Here is a 14,035-nt window from a genome sequence, read left to right as displayed (position 1 = left end):
TTTTGATATCTCTGTTTATTTTAGAAATTATTTCTTCTTCTTAAAAGCAATTTCACGAGACTTTTTCCCCTCCATTTTTAAACATTCAGGTCTCTGATGCTTAACATTTTACCTTCCCGAGCAATACAGCAAAACATAATTTGCAATCTCCTGTCTTTTCCCTTTCCCTCCATGATCAATGCCTCTGCTTCCTGCCTCCGGGCCTTTGCTCTTGCTGCTTCCTCTGTGACCCTGCATCCAGGGGAACCTGTCATCCTCTTTTCCCCTGTGCTGCTTTTCCCACCCTCCTGCCAGGTGTCACTTTTCTGTCCTTTAACATCTCATAGATTCTTATTTATGTCACCTTTAAAAGCACCCATATCTTCATTTTTCTACACACAGCCCTCACCATTAGGTAGATGCTAGCATTTCTAGGATGGCAGTGTGTGCTGCTCACCACTGAATCTCCCCTGGTACTCAGCACAGAGCCAGTGGTCGTGAGAGACAGCCAGAGAGACAGAGACAGACAGACGGCGGGGGAGAGAGAGAGAGAGAGAAAGAGAGAGAGAGAATGAATAGGAATCTATTGAATATACAGAAACACCTCTCTTTGATGCACTCTCGAGGTTAGACCTGGCAAAGTTCAAGGGAATGAAGAAGGGGATGTTCACTCTTTTCCTATATCTGGAGTCTGACAAAGAACACAAATCTCTCTTCTAACCTCGTTGTGAGGTTGGAGGCCAGGTTGCCAGGGTTCAGGGGACTTCATTGCTTCCTGTGTGTGGAAGTAAATGTAGAACCTCAAAGCTCACCAGGTCGCTTACATTTTCTTTTCTGCCAAGATGCCTTACCGTGTCACTGACCCCGAACCAGGGCAGAGAAGCTGGCTGTCACTCTGCGCAGGCTGTTCTGCTGTCTGTGAACCGGCTCTCAGCCTCGCCTCCAGCACTCTGAGTCCTGGAGGGGCTTCATCCGAAAGGCAGCTCTCCCTTCACACTCTTCCCCCACAGAAACGTCTGTCTAAATTTTCTCCCTTTGCTCCCTTTCAGTGATTACATATATTTTAGTGGTTGCTAAATGTGAACTAGACCTTGAGTCTGTCTGCCTACTTTTCATTTTCTAGTTTGTCAGATTTAGGTGATTTTAATGCTAGCGTTTTCAACATAAAGAAAAACCACCTGACAATGGTACAAGTATTTTAATATCTTAACGTCTTTTTCTTCAGTCATAACTTTTTCCAAAAACAAGGAACACTCCAAGCATCTCTGTTCAAAACAGTGTGACTGCCTTGTTAACACCATGGTCAGATTTGATTTATAGGTGAAGGCTATTACAGACTCAAAGTGGATTTTTGGGGAAATACCATGATTCCTTTATCCAGACACATCCTTTATTCCTTCTTATTGAGAAAAAGAAACAAAACAGAACCTGACACCTTGGGAACAACAAAAGTAGGACTTCTGTTTGGCTTGCACTCGGTCAGTTACATGCATTTCTTTTTTATTTTTTTTAATATATTTATTCATGAGAGACACAGAGAGAGAGGCAGAGACATAGGCAGAGGGAGAAGCGGGCTCCCTGTGGGGAGCCGGATGTGGGACTTGACTCCAGGACCCTGGGATCATGACCTGAACCAAAGGCAGACGCTCAACCACCGAGCCACCCAGGTGCCCCAGTTACACACATTTCTGAAGACAAAAAGACTGAGTTCTCCTGGGGAACACCTGCTGCACAGTGGTAAAGAGCAGCTTAAAAAAAAAAAAAACTGAAAAAAAAAAGAGCAGCTTTAATGGATGATCTCAGGCACTCTACCTGCCCACTCCCTATGCCCACCCCACAGCCTCCAATAGAGATGGATTCCTGCATCCTCAGAGGCCCTGTAAAAGTATTGCTTATAAAGAAAGAACTCTTCTTGAGCCATCCTCCCAACTGGTCATACTGAGATAGGACTTGCAAGGCCTACGTGAAGGATTTTTTAATTAGCAACGCATATGGTAAGCGGGTAACACAAAAGAATGGGATTTTCTGGATATGCGATCAAATTCTGACCTGGGATTTTCATACTTATCACTATAGCTAAGGCCAAACTAAGACCATAGGATAATGGGAAGACATAAAAGTAGAAAGAGGAAAAATATGATCAGGTTAGTATAAATAAAATAGTGGAAGCTTCTAATAGGAATGTTCATCCATGGCATTCGGCAAATAGTTGACGATGATATCGCTCATGTAGGTAAGATGGCTGCTTTAAAAAAAAAAAAAAGCTTCTGCTTCAGAAGCAACCAAATAATCAATAATTTGATTTCTAATAGTCATGCTTACCATGAGGACTTTTACAATGAGATTATGTAAGTAAATTGATTTCCCTGTTGACTTTATTAGAAAATCATCAAATGCCACTGAATCTTCCCTCCTGAATCTTCAAACAAATGCCTATAATAATTTTTCCCAAAAATTATTTTCTGATTTCATGATTTCCTGAAGCTTTTCCTGTGGCATTTTATTTTTGCTGCTATAAATAACACCAGAATTATAATTGAGAAAGATACGAATGTGATATAATAGCATAATAAATACAGTTGTATATAATTAATTACCACATTGCCCCCTTTACTTGGTTTAATATTCATGTTGAAAGCTCTTAACTGTGCATGTATAATTGATTCGCTATGGTATATGTAGTTGTTTTAATAAAAAGTTGCAACTGAGGTTTTTGTTCAGCAGTATAACTCCCTTATTCCACTTTTTCTTTGGGAAAATCAAATTTAGCTAATGTCACATCATTTCTGGAACTACATCCTGTTACAGGTGAACACTCTGCCTATTGCAACTACAATAATGGAAGATGAGTCAGACTTACTTTCTTCCTTCCCTTGTTCTCCCTGTGTCCTTGAATTTTCCCAGAAGCTACATTTCTATAGAATAAATTTCCCTAGGCACCATTTCTTCCATTTGATAACTTGAGTACTCAGAGATTCCCAAGTTTTTGTAGTTGTAAAATGAATTATTATTTCTTCTTCTTCTTCTCCTCCTCCTCCTCCTTCTTCTCCTTCTTCTTCCTTTTCCTCCTCCTCCTCCTCCTCTTCCTCCTCCTCCTCCGCCGCCGCCTCCTCTTCTTCTTCTTCTTCTTCTTCTTCTTCTTCTTCTTCTTCTTCTTCTTCTTCAATGCTAACACACTACCACCTCTCTTACTGTTGCTCTCATTTTAAAAACCAGACTAAACGTTGAAGCAGTTTTAGGAGCCTATGAAAGCATGAAAGGCCTTCTGGGATATTTTGAAATCAAGAATGCAAAGTTTGTCTCGTGCCTGAAGGAAGGAAAAATATCCGGTTGTTAGTCTTATAGCAGTTTTGAATGGCTAAATCATTTGTATGCTACACCTTTCAAATGGCAAAATTTAGGTCTGGCAAACAATGGAGAGTAGAATGTAATACCAACCTTTTCAGACTTAGTAAACTTGGTATGATCCATGGAGAACTATCTTCACAGAAAAAGAGAAGCAAAAAAAAAAAAAAAACCTGCCATGGTTCTGAGGATCACTCAGCATGCTTGTTTCTGATGTCACCAGTATGATAAAAGCATCATAGGAAATCCTGCTATGTGTCTGTGCTGACCAGTGCAGCCCGAGGACACAGTTCCACTAGGACTCATATTTCAGCATCTGTCATCAATCACTTAGTCTTAGTACCTTAGCATATACTCTTCAGGCCTTTTTTGGTTCCTTCTCTACCTACCTACCTATTCACGTGTAAAAGAACACTTTTTCCCCCCTAACCACTGAGAGGTTTGACAGGTTATACTAGCTTCCTCCTTCTCTCTCCCACATCCTCTTTGTGCTCTAGAAGCAGGTAAATTCACTACCACGTAATTATAGTCCATCATTTTGAATACATAACTCTCTATGGAGACTTCTTAAATCCTATCAAAGCAAAGCAATAAGCCGAATAGAGCAATTAATAAAGAATATTTCACTGAACTTTTAAAAACTTCAGTTTCTCCAATACCAGTGAGTGAGAGGCACATACAGAATGGCTTGATGCAGAGCTATTTCTAAAATCTGTTCATTTTAGTCTAACATAGGAGGGGCTGGGATTCACACAGCTAGATGGTATAACATATCATACATGTTTTTACATAAACATTTATATATACATTGTTTTTTTTAATAAAACTATGACTGGACAGATCCTTCTAAAACAAACACTCCAACAAAACTTTCTTATTAATAGACATCAGAGGATCCTCATGTTGATGCCCTGTTCCATGCTGCTTTAACACAGCCCCACCATGTGCCCATCACAGATCCTTGTGGATGATTTAGCTCTTACCAGAGATGACCAACAGGACTTGGGCCAGTTGGTAGAAATTTTATCTCCAGACATGCTTAACAAAGGAAACAAGTCTGAGCCGGTTTCTGTAAAACAGAAAAGCAAAGAAAAGCAGATGATGCCAAAAAGAAAAAAAGAAATCTGGCAAAGGAATTTGGTACTATTCCCTCAGATATCTGTGTTTTTTTTAAAAACTTGCAAATCCTTTTCATCTTTTAGATGGCGTGTGTCTAGAGTCAGTCCAAAAAATTAGGGCCTTTTACAAGTATCGTGAAGAAATTTGAATTGAGCAGAAGTCTGATATCTAAAAGTTCTAGTACAAAGAAAGAATGTGAATAAATATTAGGATTTTGCAGTAAAGAAGTGAATTGCAGGACACCAAAAGACCAAATGCACATTTGGATTTGTAAGTCAATGAAACACTGAAGCCACTGAGTTTTTTCTCACTAGAGTGAAGCTCTTAAATAGAAATATATTAAAAAAAAAAAAATATATATATATATATATATATAAACAAAACTTTCATGTACTGTGAAAGAAATGGTAAACTGAAATGTGGTTTTAGTGTGATGTCTTGGTTTACACGGGTTCTTGATAGTTTGTGCCTTAACAGAAAGGTTCTAGGATGGGAAGACTACAAATGTTAATATTTTAAGCATGTTTTGTGCTTCCTAGAAACTCTGGACACTCTCCCGAGGCCTATAAAGACAGCTGGTTCTCAGTGCTTTTCCACCTCCTTTCTGGAGAAGCCATTAATTCCTTCTATAAAGACTCCTCTTCATATTTAGCTATAGAGACACAGGAATGTCTCATGATTTTTGGGAGTGTCATAGTGTGAAAAGCAAGGTTGTAAAATGAACTGCTTTCCTCCTCTTCCTACCTAATTTCTCTCTCCCTGTGCTCTAAGAACTAGGATATCTCTTTCTGGCCCCAGAGCTCATGTTTAACTCTGAAAGTATACTTTGCCAATGTCCTGCATGTTCTAATTTGTATGAGGGAAGGAGAAACGAAGTCATGTGAGCACCAATTTGATATGTTTCATTCCAACAGTCTTTAGAAGCCAACACCCCTTCCCTTTTAAGACTGTCTAAAATGCCCTCGCTAGCCAGATCCCTTTGCCTAGCTCCAGTGTTTGCACATTTCCTTGTTAATCAGCTGCGTAGGCTCGGAGACTGTGTGTTTTGGTGTTGTTTGTGTGTGCAATCTCGTGCTGCTTCCTGAACGCATGTGTCCCTTCCCTTCACAGCCTACTCGACACCCAGCACCTCCCCCGCAAACCGATTCGTCAGTGTTGGACCACGGGATCCAAGCTTTGTAAATATCCCTCAACAGACACAGGTGGGCCGCTCTCATCTTTTCTGTATGTGGTGCAGCTTGTTTTATTCATCAGGTGCATTGTAACTTGTCTTTTGGCACAACAGGCTGCATTTCCCAGACCCTGTTCGGTGGTCCCCTTTCCTCCCGACCCCAACCTTTCCCGGCCCTCCCCGGCCCTCCAGCCACACTTCCCTGTGTTCTCAGAAATCGCAGAAGACAGTGTCTGCGATTTTTGTGTCTTGTGTCGAGGGGGTAGAGGAAGAAGGCTTCTGTGCCAGAACTCCTTTCGCTATGGCAAGAAAGGTTCCCTGTGCCAGCGAGTGTGTTTCCTCATCTAGGAATTCATGTCTCTCTACTTTCGAGCAGACAGAAGGACGCCCCTGCCTGGAAAAGTAAGCTCTGGTTGCCCATGGAATCAAAGTGCATCCTGGGAATGGGGAACCAGCCAATCTTCTGTTTTCGTCATAGGGTCCCCAGGAAGCTGGCAAGCTTTCTGAAAGAAAAAGGAAAGAAAGGGTTCATGAGTCCTATTAAGTTGCTGGTGTTGGTGCAGAAATAGGTGGTGTTTGTTCCGGGGTACGCTGGCCACTAGGGAGCAAGGGGTGGGAAGGGATGTATGTGAGTACGATGTCATATTTTGGGGCAGATGATTGAGAAAAGATTCTCCTGGGACATCGAGAGCTTGTTTCTCGGTAGATAGTTGTGTTTTGTGCTAGTATGGGTCAAAGAGAAGAAATCTCTGTTAAAAGTTTCCAAATGGCTGCTGTTAGAAACAGTGAGAGACTTTTGGAGGTCAGAGGTAGCAGATGTACAGATATTTAGAAGTTTGTCAAATAGAACTAGTTTCAAGTTTTGGAAGGATCTCCTCATTGGTTTCCTAATTAGAATGTAACCATCCACAATCATAACTGACATAAAGAGTTTCCTTCGAGGGTTCTCAGCATGTTGTTTGAAAGAGTTCTTGGAGATATTTTTTGCGTGTGCCCGGCTGTGTATTCTCCAGATGCTGCGTTTGTAACTACTCATCTTTGTTTATAAGAATATGACCAGATGCTTATCAATGGGATAGATTTGCTTTCTTGGGTCCATTTGCTCTCTCTCTCTCTGTAAAGGATTTTAGTTTATTGTTGTGTTGACAGCGCAGGTGAAACTGCACCGCATCTGAAGCCTTCCTTACGCTAAAGCAGGGTCACATAAAGTACAGCTTCCGAGGAGGCAGCTGTGGGGGGGGGGGGGGGAGCAAAAAAGAAAGACAGAAGGTTAACTCTTGAATTTCACCTCTGCTGTTTCTCCTGAAACTGGCCTGTCTGTGGCTTCTGGGATTAACATCTATTCAGGACCTCCCATAAAATTGTTCCAGGGTATTGCTTATTTTCCCATACCTTCAAATGCTTAACTGATGGATTTGAAGTCAAATAATTAGCTCAAAGGCATTAAAATTTCATTTTGTACTTTTGGCTCATGCGTTCCAGTTCAGTGGGAAGGGAGAACTGGGGACAGTGGCTCTATATTGAATGATTGCTTTTCTCAAAGCACCAATGTGCTCGGGTTACTTCATTAAGAACCTCAAAAATGCAGTTTGGAAATGTCCTGTTTGTATTTTACATAGTATTTTTTGTATAATCTGTGATTCACAATGCTGAAATGGTACCCTATGTTCCATTCAATTTGTTTCTCTATAATCAAAACGTGTTATATTCCAAAATGGCTTTGTTTCACAAATGCCTTATTTAACCCAGAAACTGAGTCTTCATGATGTTGACCACAAAAATTCAATTCTTGAAAATCCAGATTTTCCACGCATCTGGATGAATGATGTCACTTAGACCCAGTTTTGGCATCTGGAACTGAATTTTTTTGGTTTCTGTTAAATATTTGGCATCATAGGGACAACAGCTTAAATGTTTCTTATCAGAGTTACACCTGCCACGTTTGTCTTAAAGAAAGCCATCCTCGATTGTCTTAGGAGAAACTGCACTAATGGAGCTGTCATTTTTTTTTTCAAAAAAAAAAAAAAAAGAAAGAAATATATATGTATATATCCTGAGGTTAAAATTCTGTGGTCAAAAATATTTTAATTTTTAGGTGTATATGTATTAATTCTTTTTTTTTTAAAAAAGGAGCTACTTCCTGGAACCAAAGTGTTAGACATATAAAGATAAAAATAGTCATATACTTTAAAAATAATCTCCTTCTTGAGAAGACATTAGTTCAGAAGAGATTTTTTTACAGCAATTGTTTTTAAGGCTTCATTTGAACATGGCGTGCAGATTAGTAATTTTCTAAGCAAGTTTGCATTTGTCCTATATTAATACTTTTGCTAATAAAGCACAAAATTCGTATTAATTGGGAGGACAACATTTTGCCTTCTACCTTTAGAGAAGTAAAAATGGAAGAGGCACCCAGGCAGATACTTGAGCTTTACTCAATGCAGAAGAGGTAACTTGCACATGAATTCATAAATAAATGCAAAGTTAAATGGTGTCCCTTTCTCCAAAAGGCCAGTTCCCAATAGAAATCTCTTCAAATGCGTGAGACATCAACCCAGAAGAGACAGATTAGGTATGGTCTCAATTTTTCCCAGTAGATAGAATTTGAACTACTGCATAGTCATTTTAAATAGGCAGCTTCCAGTTTATCATAAGACCTTTCTTTATAAAAAGTATTCTTTAATTATATATAGCTTCTATTCATTGAGCACTTTCTATGTATTAAGTACCTGAAGTACATTACCCAACTAATCTTGACAGGGACCCAATAGGATAGATATAATTATCTCCACTTTGTAGATGTAGAAACTGAGACCTAAAGAGATTGTTCATTTTTCCATGGTCATAAGCAGTAAGAGTCTAGTAGAGCAAGAGCTTGTACCCAGTTTGCCTGACTCCAAGGCCTGCATTCTCTAACCACTGCGCTGCATGGCCTCATGAGCTGGTAAGCACCTTTCCCTACAGGTATTCAAACATTGATATGCTCAGCTCTCAGGAGTATTACTAGCATACCCCCTGCTTTTAAATCTGAGATTGCATTAAGATCTAGTCATTAGTATATATCCAAAAAAACCAAAAGCAAAGTCTTAAAGAGGTATTGGTACATCCACATTCTTAGCAGCATTATTCACAACAGGCAAGAGGTGGAAGCAACAGATAAATGGGATAAACAAAATGTGGCATATGTATTTTATTGTGTATCTACCATTTTAATGTGGTATATAGTACATGTTATTTGGCCTTAGAAATGAAGGAAATTCTGCAGTATGCTACATGGATGAGCCTTGAAGATATGAGGCTAAGTGAAAGATGCCACTCACAAAAGGACAAATACTATATGAGTCCACTTATGTGAGGTTCCTGGGTTCATAGATTCATAGAGAGAGAAAGTAGAATGGTGGTTGCTGGTGGGTGAGAAGATGGCAGAATGGAGAGTCATTTTCTAATGGGGATGGAGTCTCACTTTTGCAAGATGGAAAGAGCTCTGGATGTGTTTGGTGGTGATGATTGCACAACAGTGTGGCCATACTGAAGACCACTAAACTGTCCACTTGAAAATGGTTAAGATGGTACATTTTATGCTATGTATTCTTCACTACAACTTTTAAAATGTCATCTTTAGATAAACTCTGATTGCCCTTTCACCCCTTAAGAGCATAAAATTCTGTAAAACAGACAGGACAAATAGACAGTTATCAACAAAATCCACTGTGAGTATGTGCTGACCTCTCTAAAAGTACTATTTCTCATGCCCGTTGCATAGTGGGTAGTCAGCATATATTGCTTGAAGCTAAATGATTCATAAGGAAGTTTAAAAATAATGACTTTTTCTTATTACAGTCATGATACATGTTAATTGTGGAAAATACAGATGGGAAAAATAATAAACATCACTTGTAGTCCTACTGTTAACATTTCCATATAAATCCATCCAGACTGTTTTCTGTGCATACAAGTGTATTGCAAAAATAGGATCATATTATATACACTGTTTGATAACCTGCTGTTTCTTCCCTTTAACAATATATTATGGCCTTCTTTCCATGTAAATTGGAAAAATTGAATATTGGCTTTTATTGCACCAATTCATCATCTGTAATGATTGGTAAGGAAAGATAACGTGGATAATTGAAAGCCATTTTTTTCTCCTCCTTCTCTTCCAGTCTGTTTTTTTCCTCCAGAGAATTCCTCCCTTCACTAAAACAGAATTGCCTTCTTTTTTAGCCTTGCCTTGAGCTAGTTTTCTATCAGCCTTGCAATTGCGTTGTATATCTCACCCCAGCTTTGGGCTGTGTTTGAACATTCCTGCCCAGTTATTTGTCCCATTATTTGTCCCATTCTTCTGCCTCACTTGTCTGGTACCTCTGCTACTCTCATCATTTGCCTCCTATCCCTCTGCATCCTCCATTTCATTAACTCATCATTAGAATAGAGGGTGGCCACCTCCCTGCAGCTTTCAGAACATCAATGTGTTTTGAGAAACCATGACTGCTCCTCCCCAACCCTGAATCTCTTCTTTTTCAAATTTGTCCCATGACAGTTGATATTATAGAGAAGTCTCTGGGGCATAGAGTATTTACTTCACTTTGGACACTATTAATGTCCCCTGCATGCCCACTGAATGATATAATATAATAGAGAACATGCTATCATCTCAAATAGCAGAAAGCCAATGGCCATTTCAGTTGCATCCCATAATTTAATCTGATCCCTGAAAACAAGAGCCATTAAGAAGAGGCATTTATTTAGAGAAAAAAAGTTAATATTTCATCATCAGGTAATAAATAGAAATACCAATTCCCACACAGAAGGACTGAGCAAAGAACTCATTTTGATTCAGGTTCTAGTTTAATCAGAACGCTCAAATAAAATGCTTAACCTGCAGAACTCCAATGAGAACTAATTCTTTAAAATGAAAAATGAGTGCAAACAATATTAAAAACAGGCATTTCTTCCCTGCCACCCAAATCTATCACTGTTCTGCATCAATAGAATTGTGGTATCTGAAATGCTATTTAAAACCAAATTACCATTTGGGTTATTAGAAGAATCACTTGGCATGGCATGGGCCTGATTTGTTGACAAAAAGGCACAGGTGCTGTAACCTTTGCTTAATAAATCATGTAGCTGCCCGGGTTGTGAGCAGTGTGACTGCCTAGGCCTCATGAAATTTACAAACGTGTACACAAGCCACACACTTCACTGTGCCGAAAACCAGCTGATCTGGAGAGGTCCCCGCATGGCTAAATTATGGGCATGTCACCTGCTGTCTGCATTGGTGGGGATGCACGAGGAACGTGGGGAGGCGGCAAATACGGAGAGCATTTCAATCTGTTGTCATTCTGTGTCATATTCCTGAAGCTCTCCTTGAGAAATCAAAGCATAGGCAGTCTACAAAATTCTTAAGTTCCTTTCTTCGCTTACTCATCGTTTCTTACAGTATTCCCAAAAGCTACAGTATGAGGAGTAACAATTCTCCTCAGGTTGTTCAAAGACTAATAGAGGACATGATGTAAAACATAATAATAGTAGTAATGACAACAACAACATGAATAATGCAGCGTGATACCAGTTACACTAAGGATTTGCCTAAGAGGCTTTGAGACACAGAGTTGGGTAAAAGAACTTTCCAGAGTGGAAGGAGCAGAAGGGCTAAACCATTTTTCTGTCTGTGTCTAACTTTGACCTGAAGATATGGCTCTGATTCTCACATAATTTACCTTTTTTCTTCTGAGCTTTAATTTTTGCCCTTTTATCTATCAGCTAGTAGATAAGGCTTTATTTAGCCCATCCTAAGAGAAGTGACATGTTTGTTGGCTTCTGTCTTCTCTGGACCAAGCAGATAAAATTGGAATCCTTTTTTGCTGCAGTCACGTCAGCCAGTAGCTCCCTCACCCCTCATTTCCAAGAAACTCCCCCTCCTTGTATCATGTCCTCATGCAGGGCACCACATTCACCTGAGACTTAATTCAGATTAGCTGAAGCCTTCCCCATCTCCTCCCCACCCTGCCCTGTGCTGCCTGGAGGGGTTAGATAGCCACAGAAATTCAGGAAGCAGCTGCAGAGTTGCAAAGGCAAGAAACTGAGATTTCCTAAGAGGAGGGGAAAAAAAGTATCTTCCCCCTTCTAGTTCGAATTGCATTTTCAGTTATAAGCCCACACAATGACAGATAAAATTTCACCTCCTCCTGACTTTGGAAAAAGTAGGAAGTCTTGTTGGTCAAATTGGTACTCTGTCTGAAGCACCCACATGTGCCAGGTTCTGTGCCTGCACTTGCTACAGCACTCAGAGTCCTCTGAGGTTGGTGCTATTATCCCTGTTTTACAGATGAGGAAACTGAAGTTTCAAAAGGATACATCCACCTCAGGCAAACGAGATTGCCAGGATTTGAACCAGTTTGTGTCTCAAATTTCTTTTTCCCAAGTGCCATCTGCATGCTTAATTAGTGTTAGTGAAATGTTACTGACCATTTTCTCTTCAAGATGGTCTAGGATTGACTCATCCTCTTACATCAAGAAATCAGAAGCCTAGAAATTGGGTCCCATGGGATAGGACTGATGTTATGCTTGGTCCTTCTGAAGACCTGCCCCAGTTTCCTATTAGTTCATGCATCTGTAAAATAAGACTGAGCTCATTCTCTCATCTTGCCTGGGAAAAAGACCTTTACTAATGATGTTAGTCTGCATCTGTGAGAACAGCTAGCCTCTGCCCAGAGACCAGATAGCAGAGCAGCTGAGATTGTAGGCCTCCGTTTCAGATCTTGGGTGGAGCTTTATTCCATCACTTAGAAACAGTATATGTGTTTCTTTGTTGTTGTTGTTATTCTTTTCTTTTCTTTTTTTTTTTTTTTTGGCGGAGGGGGGCGGGTAATTCAGTTTTGTTAGTCTGGTTTATTAACTGCAGAATGGTGATTGATTGTATTATCTCTGATGGTTGTTTTATCTCTCAGATTTTACTGGTGTAAAGAAAGTAAATGCTTGACTCCAACTAAACTTTCAACAAATTATAGCTTTTATTGTTTGGCTGATAACTAAACTCTTTGATTTAAATAGTATTTTCTGGATTATAAAGTATTTTCTTGGGGCACCTACGTGGCTCAGTCAGTTGAGCATCTGCCTTTGGCTCAGGTCATGATCCCAGGGTCCTAGGATTGAGTCCTGCATCAAGCTCCCTGTTCAGTGGGGAGTCTGCTTCTCCCTCTGCCCCTCCCTCCTGCTTGTGTGTGGTCTCTCTGTCTTGCTCTCTATCCTTCACACACATGCTCTCTCTCAAATAAATAAAATCTTAAAAAAAAAAAAAAGCAATCCATTGAGGTGGGCTGAACCATTATTATTGTTAACCCCCATTATGCAGATTTTAAAAACTGAGATTTAAAGAGAAGTGACTTCCCTGGAACCACATAGCCAGGGATCAGTATAGCCAGGGAACAAACTCACTTCTGATTCCCAATCCCAGGCTCCCTTCAGTGTGTCCCATTAGGCAAGGTCTTGAGTGAACCTTTTAGCACATCCTCATGTGCTACTATGTGGATATGGCCAGAACCTACCAGCCAAACTCTGGATCTAAAGCAACTGTCAAGCAAAGTAGGACAACGCCTCCCCTATAAAGATTATAACCCCATGGATCCTTCCATTGAGCATTTGCCCTAAAGGTACCTCCAAAGCCTAATTAATTACGCACATCTATTCCTCTGCATACCATTTCTCCTCTTCAGCTAAATTGTGCCCCAAGGAAGAGAGACTCCCCAAGAGAAAACTGTCTCTGAGGGTGGTAAGGACTGGCAGCAAGTGAATATACTTCCCCCTATTAGACCCTGAAACCCTGACGGGGAGAAGGCAGCACCTGGTCATTTTTTCTCTTATGGTCTCAACTCCAGTCACATGTGTAGAGTAGTAAACAACCCCTCACCAGGATGAGTAACTTAAGCAGTGTGCTTCCCCTCCTTCCTCTGAGGAAGCGGCTACTGTGGGCTAGAATGGATCCTCTCAGCTTCCTATCTCCCACACCAACCTGTACATTCTCTTCAGGTACACTTGGTAGTTGACTCAGTGATAGGCTATGAGACACTCTTAAGATTTTTAATAAACAACGCTTGTCTTTCAGTTTTTCAGTTTCAATATAGTAGCACGTTTTAGATGTCTTCAGCCACAAACTTCTCTTCTGGGCAAAGTGAGAGCATCAGTTCTAGGTACTGGTCTCTTTTTCCTCCCTCAGTTCTCTGTTTTGTTTTGTTTTTTTAAATAAGATTTTATTTATTTATTTGAGAGAGAGAGCATGAGCAAGGGTCGGAGCAGAGGGAGAGGGAGAAGCAGACTCCCCACTGAGCATGGAGCCTCATGTGGGGCTCCATCCCAGGACCCCAGGATCATGACCTGGGTTGAAGGCAGATGCTTAACCAGCTGAACCACCCAGGCACCCTC

The 14,035-nt window shown here is 40.3% G+C and overlaps 1 protein-coding gene across 12 annotated transcripts in view; it reads left to right on the top strand.

Moving 5' to 3' along the window:
• NFIA (nuclear factor I A) overlaps positions 1-14,035 on the top strand; it is a 576,588-nt gene that overhangs the window by 532,570 nt on the left and 29,983 nt on the right. For 8 of the 12 annotated variants that reach the window (XM_072730767.1, XM_072730766.1, XM_026006973.2 and 5 more), the window contains one exon: positions 5,554-5,645. The exons of the other annotated variants lie outside the window; for them this stretch is intronic. In XM_072730767.1, the coding sequence (XP_072586868.1) occupies positions 5,554-5,645 (92 nt within the window). The remainder of the gene's footprint in view (positions 1-5,553; positions 5,646-14,035) is intronic. 12 annotated transcript variants of the gene reach the window in all.

The sequence above is a fragment of the Vulpes vulpes genome, chromosome 12 (genome assembly GCF_048418805.1).
Source record: "Vulpes vulpes isolate BD-2025 chromosome 12, VulVul3, whole genome shotgun sequence".
NCBI classification, from domain to species: Eukaryota; Metazoa; Chordata; class Mammalia; order Carnivora; family Canidae; genus Vulpes; species Vulpes vulpes.
Note: the sequence above shows the minus strand (reverse complement) of the source record. Positions and strands in the feature narration are given on the sequence as shown.